Source organism: Mesoplodon bidens, assembly GCF_964165515.1.
Source record: "Mesoplodon bidens genome assembly, chromosome: 5".
Classification (NCBI taxonomy): domain Eukaryota; kingdom Metazoa; phylum Chordata; class Mammalia; order Artiodactyla; family Ziphiidae; genus Mesoplodon; species Mesoplodon bidens.
In genome coordinates this window covers 115501003-115515197 of record NC_138161.1, presented here as the reverse complement: position 1 = coordinate 115515197, position 14195 = coordinate 115501003, and the positions used below count along the sequence as shown (strand labels likewise).

The window sequence follows — 14195 nt, the reverse complement described above, 5'->3', positions numbered from 1 at the left end:
AACACCAAATTAAAAGGGAATCAATTTAGGTAATTAGGCTTAAGCACAAAGGATTCTTAAAAGAACCCTACATTTTTCACTGATTCCTAGATTGATTTCTAGTAAGAAAATAAAACCCACCAATACATGAAGTGTATTGCTGACCTTAATTTTTTACTTAAATATAGTGATCTTTTAAGAGAATAAACCAAAAACACTTTACAGCAAATACTTTACATAAATATAAACGTGCATGTCTACCTCATAATTAAGCAAAATAAACTTTCAGGCACAAGATTTTAATAATCATTAAAGAATGAGACAATGAACCCAAGACAAAGATAACAGGAGCAACAAAAAGACATTTCGTAACGCTTCAATTTGTCTTGTCATCCAGCCTACTGGTTAAGGCCTGAGTTTCGTGAATCCTACCTTCCTCGCCAAATGGAAATATTCAATTTGGCTGTACCCAATGTATATCCACATAACAGACGGTTACTCTCTCAAAATAATGTAATAAATACATCACACGCACACACACACCGCACACACACCCTACTTAACCAGCCTCTCAAATAGGGAAGTAATAAGGATTTTGGAATTTTCAAGTTTTCCCACCACTGAAGCACATACATATTAACACCACACATAGAAAAATATGACTCTGCTACAGAAATGAGTGGCATCATGAGAACCTCTAGCTTGTTAAGTTTCCCCAAATCATGTCTTTACTGTGGCTTGCTTGCCATGGCTCCTCAGGTGCTTCGGACTTAAGTCTTCACACCTCGCCGCTCGAACCACAGCGCGGCAGACGTTACACACAACAAAGAAAAGGCAATTTTAACAATTCAGTTAGAGACTTCAAAACCATGAAAATCAGCATGGACAGCTTCCAGCTGTCTCCAAACACCTGGAACGTTTCCTCTACGTCTGCCCTCTGTGCTCCACTGGCTGGTTCTCTGCCCCCTTCCCACCAGGCTGCGAGCATCTACAGGTCTGTTCCTGGACACCCTCCAGGGAACAGAGATGACCACGACGGTGCCTGCTTTGAAGGAGTTCGCACCAACCAGAGCTCGAGCAAGAGGAAGGTCCGTGTGTGCACACAGTACTCCAGCTGGTGAAACCAACAGAGGAGGAGTCCATGAAGGGGGCACCCACAGAGACCCCTGAGTGGGGCTGGGGGAGGGGAGAGTGACAAGGCACGGAGGCAGGAAGAACAAGTCCAGTTTGGCTGGCAGGAGGGCACTCGTGAGAAGTAGTTTACGCAGGCCAGATTCTTCATTTCCAAAAAGAAAAGATTCCTTACTCTGCTGGGTAAAGCTGGAGGGCTTGGGGAGGGAACCGCCAACGGCTTTTGTGCAGAGAACAAAACGGGAGCTGTGCTGCAGATGTTACAACCGTGCAGGGCCAGGCAGGACAGATGACGGGGAGAGGGTCTGAGCTCAGAGAGCCTAACTCACCAAGCCCACTGCCACCTGCAAGCACTTCCTATAGAAACAAACATCTTGACCCAACAGGCCCCAAACCGCAGTTCTGTCTACATATATCAAGACTCTGGGAGGGAAAAAAAAAGAGAAAGACAGAGGCTTAAATAGATATTTATAGTTCAAGTTCCTGGAACCTGCCCCAGCTTGAGCAAGTTAAGAGCAGTGAAACAATTCTCACATCCAGTAACAATTCAAGTCTCCCAACCATGACCTTTGGCTTCCCTGAGCTTTCATTACCAAGGAATTAAAATGCAATGATCAGTTCATTATCAGTAAGTTCCTACCTGCCATGAAATCCACTGAAGTCTCATAACGGGCTGAGAACCCAGCACAGGGCACTGGCGTGGACCCCTGAGTGGCACGTGGCAGAGTGGCGTGAGCGTGCTGCTGGCCCCCCTTCTCCAGCTCACTGGGGTCACTGTGTGGGTCAAACAGGTGACTCTGCAAGGCTCAACTCGAAGCCCCCACCATGGATCATCTAATTTCTTTCTAGGTCCAGACTGCTTCCCTCCACTGGCTGGGGAGGGAGAGGCCACCTCGAGGAAGAAAAATCACTCTTAATGTTCTTTATACCACTGAACCAAAGGAGACAGAAATTTCTCAGGACACAGTCATTCAAATTACAGAAATGGGCTACTCCATACTAATTATGGGACGGCTTATCACACATTTGCTGCATACAGAACATTTACTAGTCACCAGTTTCCTGCAACAACAGATTCATCTGGAAACTGCACACTGCAGAAGGCAACTTGTGACTTTCTTCTAGTTGCATATAAAAAATACACATCAGTTTGGGGGTCAGGCACAAACAGTGGTACAAAAGCATGAACAGAAAAACCTTATCAAAACATGTGCTCGTTTCACACTGCACGACTCCTATCCAGATTCTGGTCTGGAAACGGGTGGCCAGATCATTTGCTCAAAGAGGCTTCTTCACCTCACCTCTCTTCCACTCCTAGTCCCCCACTGAAACCTACTGAAAGAAACACACTCATTATGGATCCACATGGAACTAAAAGTCTCATATTTAATCAAGTCACATGCAACAGCACAGCGGCTGCTGGTTTAATCTGCTCCCCCAGCCTCATGTACTTAGGGACTGTTTGGATCTAAGCTGGAGCTAGAAGTAGCCAACACTTCTTCCTTTTGGAATCCAATAAAAGCTCCAATGCACAACTGTTAAGTCCCATGTGTACTTAACTAGAACCTCTGGTTCTAGTAAGTGAGATTCAGGGGCTGGAGCGGTGGGAAAAGCCTGGACTGGGGGCAAGACACTGGTCCTAAACCAGCACTGCGCAGACGAGGGGCTGAGCCAGCAGAGCTCTGAGGTCCCCCCAGCTGACCCTCTTGGACTCCATCCTGAAGTCCGTTTCTACACAGGCTTCTCAGGCTGGGTCAGACAGAACTTCCTCACCACTTTGTGTCAATAATTGAAAGTGGTTTAAACATGTGTCTATCCTGCAGTTTGAGGTGCCCACCCCTCAAAGACTGTGTTTCATTTCACTGGTGCAGACCATTTGGCCAAGCTGGTGGCTGCTGAGGTTTACAACTGGATCACTGGCTAGGTGAAGAAATGGCCTTTGAGTAACCTAAACCAGGGCACGTTTGTCTGTTTTTCGTTAACAGTGTTAACCAAATAAGAGATATAAATTCTGTTAGTTCTGCTATAGATCTACTTAAAACTTTGAAACGTGACATTGTTCAAAAATTACACGAGAAAATCACCCATCACCGCTATGTTAAAGATATGCACATCTGAGCGCTCCAGAGCCTCCAACTCCCCCTACAGTTCCTGATCCCCACATTTTCCTCTCAGCGTGGACTCCACGCTAAAGCAGCCCAGTCTCGCAGCAGATCTGTGCACAAAAAGTTGATTTCGAAAGATCCGGCTCTAGTCATCACTGTCACTGCCAGACTCACTCAACTGCAAGTCATTTCCTATAAAGAGAAAACAAAATCAAACCCAAAGTACACAATTTAAAAATGACTTCCCCACGGTTCTCTGGTTGACTGCCTGGGCTCTCACACTACAGTAAAACCAGGCCAGTTCCATTTAATTAGGGAGGAAAACTGATGTGGCTCAGTGACAGAACTGGTGCAGTCAACGTTTTAAAAGAATTTGCTATTTTTGGTATCTGCAAAGCACAGCGATACTGCTCTCTGGGATAAAACGGGAGGGATAGGCTAGACATACATGTGTCAATAAATGACAAAAAATATTTATAAATAACTGACTCACTGTCTAGTAGAATTGTTCATATTAAGTTGCTTTATAAAAGTGAAAATAAAAAAAAAATTAAAAAAAATAAAAAAAGTGAAAATAATACCAAGTTGGGCTTCCTGTTAAGGAGGCTGAATACTACTTATACTGTGCATACCAGTCATATACTAATCCAGTACCCCCCTGACCCCTCTGGCCAGAATCTTCACGTTACCTTACACCACAAATCTGAACTAGTGAACTCTGTAAAGCCTCAAAGTTTTGTCCAGTGTGCGACATTTAGGTTTTAGGAGTGAAGAATGTAAGTTTTCCCATCTAATATGATAAGAATAACAGGACCCCAGTTGATACCACTTGGAAAAGAAAAAAAGTGAATTTCTGTATTTCTGGATTACTAATCTCTAGGCCACCTCTCCTCAAAGTTTGTTCTGAGAACCCTGGGGTCCCTGAGACCCTTTCAGAAGGATTCGACCTGAAGGCCTCTCTTTTCTAACTACATATCTATGTGATGCCACATTTTCTTCATATACTTCAACCTAAACAACTTATGGCAACAGATTGAATGCAGAAGCAGATGTAAGAATCCAGCTTTGTACTAAGCCAGATGTTAAAGAGATTGGCAAAATTTTAAAGCAATGTTACTCCTCATATTAAATATTTTTTTATTTCGAAAATTCATTTTTCATAAAAATGTTATTTTTGTTAACAGGTGATGGTTTACTGTTGTTCTTTTAGACGAATTACTATTTTAAGTATTTCTCAGTTTTAATTTCTAATATGGTAAATATTGATAGATATAAGCTACACACACAAAAGCTCTCTGGGGTCCTCAATAAGTTTTACGACATAAAGAGGTCTGAGACCAAAAAAGGTGACATCTGCTGTTCTAGACGTGGGGAAGGCGACGGGATCAACACCAGCTGACAACCTCCAATCAGCAGAGCTAAGTGCCATCACTTACAAAGAAGGTGACATGCACGTAAACAGGTCAGTGTAATGGAGCTGAAAACCCAGTTCTGAAATTTCTTATACAATCAATTTGACCCAGGTTCAAACTGATCCATTTGTTTTTCTGGCGGGGGGGGGGGGAAGATATAATACACATTACCATTCAGAAAAACAATATTATATTACTCTGTATGTTTTCACATTAGGGTTTACCAAATTTGCGCTATTTACTGTGATTTTAGGGTTTATAAATTGGTTCCAGTTGACGATCCTGGTTTAAATAACTCCAGTACTTTACTGTATATGAGGTATGCAAAGATTAAGGTCTTGCCATGGAAGAGCCGCGGGCCAGGAGCACTTGGAGCCATGAAGAGCTAACAGAAGTTTAAGGCGCTGATAGGTAGGTAAGATGCACTGAGCCGTTTTTGGCTCTCTTCTTCTAAGGAATAGTTTAGCACTGACTGGGCAAAATGAAGAGCTGAGTTATAACCACAGTAGCTGTCTGGTGGTTCTCCACTGTGAATTCCAAACTCGCAGTGTGAAACTTACTATCCCAAGCCAACTGAGAAGAGCATCAAGTACACCCTGCTATCCAGAAGCTGGGCCTATGTTAACAGGATAGCAGATAACAGCCTTAACTGATGTCACAACAGTGTTGAACTCACTCAGATAGTAGAGCAAGGCCCAGCACAGTGGTTCTCCACTGGCACCTATTCTAACGCCACAGGGGCACGTGGCAATGCCGGGAGACATTCTGGGCTGACACACTGGGGGAAAGCGGGAGGTGCTCCGGCACCTAAGTGGGTAGAGGCCAGGGATGCTCTTCACCATCCTACAAGGCTGGGGCCGGGCCTCACATCAGGGATTTACGTGACGTCTACAGTGTGTAGCTGAGAGTGACCCCTGCCTGGCCCGCAGGAGCAGGGTTACCTAGGCTAGCTTCCCGCCACTGCCTCCTGACGTTCCAGCCTCCTCACAGGAAGTCAGACTGGAAGAGAACATCCAACTCCAGGGAGTCGGGAGAGAGGAGGGCGCAGGGGCCCTGCACTCTCCCCACCTCCAAGACAAAGACATTTGTGTTTGTTCTCCCCTGCTCTGCTTTACCACCAACTGCACTGAAAGCCACCAGACGCTGTAATGTCCCTTCCTTCCCTCCTGTGAAGGCTAGCTGGCCGCCAAACACCTTCTAAGGGCGCAGGTTCCCAACTCTGTGGGCCGTGGGATACCACATTCTGATGGCACTGGGCTCTCAGGACTGTACAGAACCTGGAGGTGGGGGACTGGGTGGGGTCAGGCGGCACCCCTAAAGCCTGGTGTATGCAAAAGTACAGAGCCCTGCGGCTCATGTTTCAGCACTCTCCAGAATTCACAAAACCTAATTTGTGCCAATAAGGAAAAGAAAAGAGATGGAACAGATTTCTAGTTTTGTGCTTTTTTTCTTTTCTTTTCTTTTCTTTTTTTTCACTGTTTGGTAACTTACTCCTTTCTGCTTCAAATTGCCTTTGTCAGGACCCTTTCTTATGCCTTAAGTACCGTCAGGTTTATAGACTCTGGTGTAAGATGAACAGAAGCTCCAGCTCTGGCCTGACGTTCTCTCTCCCCACCCCCAAGCCCCCGCCGCGGCCCAGAAGCGGGAGCACGCACTTACTGAGGGTGCACATGAGCTGGCTGCTTCCCTGCGGCCGGCCGGTTCCGTTGGCGACGGCCGGCCTGCTGTTGTAGGGCTGCTGGTGCGGCGGCTGCGGAGGGGACGCGGGGCCGCCGTCCTCGCCTCCGCTGCTGGAGCTGTCGTCGTCGCTTCCCGACGAGCTCTCGGAGTCCGAGGAGCTGCTCGCACTGCTGCTGCTCATCTGCTCGATGACGTCCACCTCGGCCCTCAGCTCTGGAACAAATGACGGGACGGGGTCAGCGCGTCAAGCCCCTGTAAACAGTAATCTGGCAAAACCAAGAGCGACGAGGAATAACTGGAAATGAACTCCTGCTTCCTAAGTCCTTAAAAACAAACAAAATGACCCAAAGCAAAAGCAACAAACAGAAACATCTAACACGTCTCCAGAGAGACAATGGAAACATTTAATTCACCCAAAATAACCAAAAAGCAGACTGCTCCAGGATAATGGTTCTTCGGAGAAATGAATTAAGTCTATTTTGCCTTTATCTACTTTAAAAAAAAAAGAATTATGAATTATGGGATTAAACACCAAATAAGAGAAGAGCAACGTTCTGCTCGTGGGCTGAGAAATACCTGACCAGGAACCGGAAGGTCTGAGCACTTGCTTTGGATCCACCTCTAACCAGCAGGGAGACCCAGGCGGAAGGCAATGAATTTTCCAAGATGCTCTGGAAAAAGGAAGGGCCACAGCAGACAGCCTCTGGGGGCCTTTCCAGCGTTCACGTTCCACAGGTAAACAAGGCTCGCAGGGGGAGCCGTGGTGGCTGAAGAAAGATGGCGGGACGACACCCCTCCTCTGTGCTTTACACATTTGACTTACGGCCGTGCCTTCAGGTACCGCAATGTTAATAAATGTAAAGCAGGGAAGGAAACACACGTTCTACCTGACCATTTTAATGTGAGTGAGTACATTAACGATTCACCATAGGCTACATCAAGGAAGATGCCAGATTTTCCTGTCCAAACCTACTACGAGGCCTTAAATGACTATGGTTCCTTTAAGCATAACTGGTAACAACAACCACTCATGGTCCAATTCCTGTTCGACTAAAGTGAAAACTTCCATAGACAGCATTCCAATATCCATGAGGAAAAAAAAAAAAAATCCAGAGGCTTAAGAACTGTGTACCATGCAGAGAGTGATCTCGTTTGTGAAAAGACAGTATTTCCACAGGGTGGAAAGGGCAAACTTCCCAAGGGCAACTTTTTATCTTTTCCTGTTTACTACTGTTATGGGTTTAACTTTGTTTCATAGAACTTCACAAATACGAAATATAACACTCACTTGCATAACTTCCCAAGTGTCTGGACAACTAAAACCATCCACTGTGTGGGGGAGAGAACCAAGGTGAGTGCCTCTGTCTTGGTTTTACCTCGGAGAGCCTGACCAGACCTCTAAGTCCTTCTAGGCCAGCGTCCCCAGTGTCCCAGGCGCTATCATATTTACGCACTTTTGTTAATACAAAGCAGTGGTCGTGGAATTTAACCTAGACACTATACTAACACTGGCACACTTGGTTTTTACCCCCAATACCTTGTAATTCTCTTCTTTCAAAGCCTTAAAAGGTATGCTGTACGGACCTTTAGATGGCAGGCAGGCTTGTTTAAACCTCAGGCCTCTAAGCAGAAAGCTGCAAAGACAGCCACAGCTCAGGTCACTGTCCTGGACTCTCCCTTGTCAAACGAGCCAAGCGGTAAACCTCGCCTCCCCGCCCCGCCCCACCCCGTCACCTGTGGAACGGCGGGCCCTGCGGAAACTGTTACGATGGCAGAGAATGCCCATGCTGCCGTGTACATGGCCTTGTGATCTCCACGACATCAATACCCTCCTCCAAGTTGCTACCATGGCCCCAGAAAACGCTCTCTACCTCTTTTGATATCATCCAGCTGAGGTTCAGGTGAGGGGTTATCCTTCAAAGGAGAGGTCTTGGGTCCAACCGGAGGCTTTGTTGGAGCTCTGAATGGCACAGGTGGCGGAGGCGGTGGTGGCTGTGATGGCTGTGGGGGACGCGCAGGCTGCTGTTCCATTCGGGCTTGGATTCTACTGCTCCCCTCAGCTCTGAAATGAGATACGGACTTTAAACTGGAGGGGCAAGAACAGTGGTTCTCAGGTTTGCCTCGCTTACCAAGCACCTGGAAGTCTCTGCAGAACCCCAGGCTCTTTACAGACAGCTTCCAAATACTGATATTTGTTAATTTTATCACACAAACTACTCATTCTACTGCATTCCAGTTCTGCACCAGAGACCCAGAGATGAATAAAACAGACTCGCTGCCCTCACAGAGCTCACATTTTATATCAAGCAGCAGGTAAGACACAGAGGTGGGATACAGTGTGATTACGAGAACCCATTTTAATAACGGAAAATGTAACTATTCACCTCGTGTGCAGTATAAAGTTACAATTACATGTGAGTTATTAAACTAGCTCTTGAAACACTGGCCTGTTAGCACTTTTGCCCATCATCTATACACTGCTTGCTCATTCTGTCACAGGCCAGCTCCTGCTGGCGGGTAGGCAGAGCACTGCACCCCAGACCAAGGAAATGCTACCCATGAACAGTTTCTTTTGTAAATGGACCAGCTCCGCAGTTGTCAGACTTTGGTGTCCACACAGATCACCTGGGAATCTCGTTAAAGTGCAGATTCTGACTTAGTATGTCCTGAAATTCTGCACTTTTAACAAACACCTAAGTGATAAAATACTGCTAGTTGCCAGATGACACTGAGTAGTAAGTCAAACTCCCACAAGCATCAGCTCTCAGAGGCCTAAGAGCAGCACCTGGTTGGTGGAGGTAATCAACACAAACACACTGTGAGTCACAATCTCACTGATCCTCAGTCTCATCATATGGGTGTGTGTGTGTGTGTGTGTGTGTGTGTGTGTGTGTGTGTGTGCAAGGGTAACACCACCACCTTTTCAAAAGTTATTTGTAAAGATTAGCTAATGCACGTAAAACATCTAGCACAGTGCCTGGCACGTGGTAATAAATAAATAAAGTACCCTCAATAAATGGTAGGTACTTTTACTCTTTGTGGAATGAGTAAAGAAAAATGGCTTGAGGAAGCAAAACAGAAAAACATCAAATACTCTCTTTAAAATTTAATTACTCTATTACAATAATTATTGTATCACGATATAAAAATAGAACCACTGGGTTACTTCTATTTACAGGATGGAATTTGACTTTAAAATAAAATCTAATTGGCTTCACATGACACGTGTAATGTCTGTTGAATTAAAAATTAAAGAGAGCTCATTATTCAAAAAAATAGACAAAGCTTTACTTTGGTGTAATAATGATCTCAAATGTACCTTGTAAAAATTTTATGTTTTCACTCTAATGAAGAATATATATTATTAAATTATTCTTTCATAATTTTAAGTGTGTAAATTTAAACCTTATCCCTTTGGGGGTACTATATCAACAATGATGAAATTAATAAAATGGATTTAATCATACAGTACACTCCTTTCTCCAATGTTTTCTATGTTTCAGGTCTTAAAAGCATTATCTCTCTTTATTGCCTTTGAGGAAAAGATATTTTATTGACTTGTCTGAGAAGAGAGAGGTGGAGCTGCTGAGACTGCCAACAGGACACGAAGCACCCAGGTTCTCACATCCTTAGAAAATAACTGAATAGGTAATGTAAATCTATAGAAACGGCACATTGATCTGCATCTGCTTCTTCACATACCTTGTTTTCTTGACCTGGATGCTGCTGCTGAGCTTTTCCAGCACATATTCTCCAGTGTCGTGATTGATGATAAGCACACAGTCCTTCTGGTAAGGCCGCTTGTTCCCCTTGAACACAGTCATCGGTGGTGTGGATCCCTACATGCCACAAAAGTACAAGTCAGACAATCAAACCAAACACACCAGTTATGCATATCAAAACTGAATTTACAGGTGGCTTTACCTCATCACATCTTTTATCAGAGCTACTCAAAAAGGAACAGAATGAACCGGTTTGTATTTTAACTCCTACTGGCTTCCCAAGCAAAAATAAAGAGGAAATAACAATACGGCAAGAATCTGTGACTGTGCAACTGGCTCTAAGTAAGCAAGAAATAAATATAAAATTTTAAAATTACCGTACATTTTTCCAGGGATTTGGGAAATGTTACAAATAATGGTAAAATGTGAACTGAGAAACATAAATTATGCATTACATGTCTGACACTGAGAAGAGCTCTCACTATGAGCAGTAAAGCTAGTGAGTGACCTCCGTGCTTCCTTGTAATAGGAGAGTCCAGGCTTCCCCCCATGCCAAGTAACCACAGAGCATTCTCCAACGGCAGCTCGTTATTCTGGCTGGTTCACAGTAAGTACATCATTCCACTCACCCGCTTAAGCCCTTGAGTCACTACCCATCACTCTAAGGCCAAAGAAGAAAATCTTTAAACGAGCCACCTGGCCCTTCCACTGTGCCCGGCTCCACTCGCCGCAGGCTCTGCAGGCTCCAGAGCAGGAGCTGGCCTTCTCTCAGACCCAAGCTCTTTCTTGCAGGGATTTAACAGGGTTTCTGCCTGCAACATCCCACCCTCTCCTTCCCTTTTAATTATTCAACATTCAAATCTGCTCAAAGGTCATTTCCTCAGGGAAGCCTTCCCAGACTTTCCAAAATAAGTGCTACGCTTTCTTATATTTATTTAAATTCCCTAAGGGCAAGAAAAGTGCTTGTTTTGTTCAAGACTGTATTCTCAGTACCTAGTAGTGAGCCAGCACCCAGTAGGTGGTCATTAATATTTGCCAAATATAGTGTTTAATCCTCTGTATGGAATCAGAACTGCTTGGCTGCTTGACTCCTTATTCATACAGTAAAAATTAAGAGTTGGAAGAGACCTTAGGGACCAATGATGTAACCTCTTCATTTTACATTTGGGAAACCAAGGTCCAAAGGGAGATGATGTAACTTGCCAAAGGCAACAAGTAATGAGATAGCAGTTTGAACTAGCAGACAATAAGTTTTCCCCAGCACAAAGCTTCCCAGGTCTCCCTGTCCAGAGCCTTTTCATTCTATCACTGGTTACCGAGAACTGATGTTCCAGGACAGGGCTGGGACATGCACTGACCCATGGTCACTAAGAGTATTTTGTCTGATCCTTTGGGCTTTGTGATCAGAGCGCCGCCTCGGGCAAGGCTTCTCCATTCAGCTTTTAACCGGGTTCCTCAGCCCTAAATGGGCTGAAGGCTCTGCACCTCTGGTTTCTGCCTGAAACCACCAGCCTGCACATCATCCCTTGCCGGACTCACGATGCATGTCAACCCTGCTCCTGCCCTCCGCACTCCTAAGCTGCTGCTTTACATCCACAGGGCACCTGGGCCTTTCTCTCTGTAGCTGCTGGGGGGAAGCTACGTGTGTCTAAGGGAGGGGCCAGGTGTCCACACAGGAACCTTGTCTACTTTGGGACAAATGGGGGAAAAAGGAGCTTGGGGAAAATAACAAATAATTATTTTTACTCAAGTACCTGGGAAGCATGAATTCTACCCCCAAGATTCCTTTTTCCCTTATACTGGCACTTTAGAAATCTAGAAATATTTAAATAGGAGGAAAATCAAATTGCAATAACATAGAATATGAGGATTCACTGTGATTCCACATTAAAAACAACAAAAGTGGGATAAAACCTACAGGGATATGTGGCAGCGTAATTGTGACTTCATCTCCTTTGCCGACCTGAAGCTCTCCTTCACAGGAAGTGTCTATAGATGCCGGCTTAAAGTCATCTAAAGGGAAAGGAAAAAAGCATTTATCCACCAGGTTACTTTTGCTAAGGGTTTGCAGGGCATTCCCATGTAAGAACTGAAATTTTTTATAACTCAAATAAATGGAAAATACACACCATTTAGAATTTTTCAAAAAGCAATTTCATTGTGGACAGCTTCTCATATAGAACAGCAGACAGAATAATACCACGAGCCGTGTGTACCATCACCCAGCTCTGGGACAATCTTGTCTCATCTATCCTCCACATACTTTTCTTCTCATTCTCAGTGGATTATTTTGAAGAAAAAAGGCTAGAATTTACACAACATTTTATTAAGCAAAGATATCCCCTTCCGCCAAATGACAGATGAAAAATTAATGTCTTATTATCCACAATGAGGTGTTTTACTAGGGTTATTAAAAGGATCAAAAGGAACGGAGCATATTTTTAAGATCCTGTGATTGTAAAACCCAATATGAAATATGAAAGGCCATAGTACCATATAAGCTGATTTCATTTTGATAGGAACTGCCACACTCCAGTTCCATAGCTTTAACAAGGATTACTCCTGTAGATGTCTGGAGCAGACGGTTGAACTGTATTTCCAAAGGTTAATCCTGCCCACGTTTCTGAATTGCAGTTAAAGCACAGCATGAACAGCCAGCCACCTTACTCCCTTTTAACACAAACCTGCCTCAAACGGCAGGCCAGGTGCTTCTGTGAAGCGTCTTATTTACATTCCACATTGCCCTTCACTCTGCTAAAAGATCAACTCAGTAAACTGCTCAGGAAATGACGCTCTTATCATATTCCCAATACCCTCCCTCTGAAAGGGCTGACCTGTTGTCAGTAGGAAGCAGAGTAATGGCCTGGCAAGTGACCACAGGAAGACAGAACTGCATTATCTAACACACCCTCTTCCAAGGTGTTGAGTCACGTGTAGGAGGAGCTCCTCTGACAAAAACAAGTCTTAACCAGCATTGGGGCTACCAGGAAGGGAAACCAGGAGCCTGTGAATCACAGCGGGATGCTCAGTCAGCCAATTCTTCACCCAGGACACAGAGTGGAAGGGCCCTCTCTCAATAGAGTCTGTAACCATGGAGAAAAAGGAGGTCCAGCATAATGACTATCTCCACATTCCTTAGGCCTGCTCGCTCCTGCTTCCAGACACAGATCAAGCGCTAACTTATTCCTGGCTCTCAAATCCTAATTTTATTCTTCACCCACAAGGGACTTGGTCCCGAGGAAAAGTTGGGGTAGTCCAGGTGACCTCAAAAGACATCAAAATCACACGAAAAGCTAGCATGGAGACATGGAGGAGGGAGACTGATGAGGCTCAGAGAGGATGTGGATTCTGGGGCTGCAAAGGGGATGAAGCACTGCGTTAGGGAGGGCAGAACCAAAACGGACGAGGGAAGGAAAGTGAGGAAAACAGGGAAGAAGAGAATGGAATAGGAGGGAGTGGACGCGGATCCCGAGGAAACGACAAGCGTTTCCTTGAAGCGTGGAGACCCCCAGTGGGGTCATGGCGGAAAGGGGGCTACAGAGAAGAGCTGGAGCCTGATGTGGTGTCGCAGCCTTTCAGAAATAAGAGCGGGAGCGTCAGTGCGCGGGAGGGCTGGACGCGGCAGGAAAAGGGGCCAATGGTCTTCGGAATAAGAGTTTGGTACCACGAGGCAGAGGAATAGTGGGAAGGGAGTAAAGTTCTGGTTTGGGAGTGAGCTGGGAAAAACCCGAGGTTCCGGCGGATCCGGGCTGAGAGGAAGGGAGCTGACGCTGGCAGGGCTCCCTGGACACCGGAGGGGCTAAGGGCGGCCAGGGGCGGCCGTGGGGGCGCGGACTCACAGCGGATCGTGTGGAAGGAGGCCCGCGGCCGCTTCTCGAAGCTCTCCCCGAGCCGCAGGCAGTGCTCCTCGCGGTCCAGCAGCGGGTTGGCCGTCCCGTTCATGGCCCCCCCCCACGGGCCTCGCGCCCGCACCGGTGCCCTCCTGGCGCGCCCGCGGCCCGAGCTGCCGGTACCGGCGTCCGGGGGAGCCGCGCTCCCGGGACAGCGCTCCGGGTCGCGCGGGGATCCGAGCCGGAACCCACCCGCGTCCGGAAGCAATTCCTGGCCTCCGCGTCCGGAAGGTGGACGACTCTAAGGAAGCGGGGCTCCAGAACTTCCGGCGCCGA

General features: G+C 46.0%; 1 protein-coding gene across 1 annotated transcript; it reads right to left on the bottom strand.

Moving 5' to 3' along the window:
- Window positions 1-132: 132 nt before the first annotated feature.
- EAF1 (ELL associated factor 1) lies at window positions 133-14154 on the bottom strand. Its single transcript, XM_081235071.1, has 6 exons — window positions 13869-14154; window positions 11948-12042; window positions 10010-10146; window positions 8179-8369; window positions 6287-6520; window positions 133-3407 (listed from the first exon to the last, which is right to left on the bottom strand). Exons 1-6 carry the CDS (start codon window positions 13969-13971, stop codon window positions 3361-3363), a joined length of 807 nt encoding a protein of 268 aa, XP_081091197.1. The 5' UTR covers window positions 13972-14154; the 3' UTR covers window positions 133-3360.
- Window positions 14155-14195: the final 41 nt, after the last annotated feature.

Coding starts and splice junctions, on each gene's coding strand:
- EAF1 (XM_081235071.1), bottom strand. CDS start 13,971: ATGAACGGGACGGCCAACCCGCTGCTGGACCGCGAGGAGCACTGCCTG. Junction 12,043..13,868: donor CTCCTTCCACACGATCCGCT/GTGAGTCCGCGC, acceptor CTTTCCCTTTAG/ATGACTTTAAGCCGGCATCT. Junction 8,370..10,009: donor ATCCAGGTCAAGAAAACAAG/GTATGTGAAGAA, acceptor ATCTCATTTCAG/AGCTGAGGGGAGCAGTAGAA.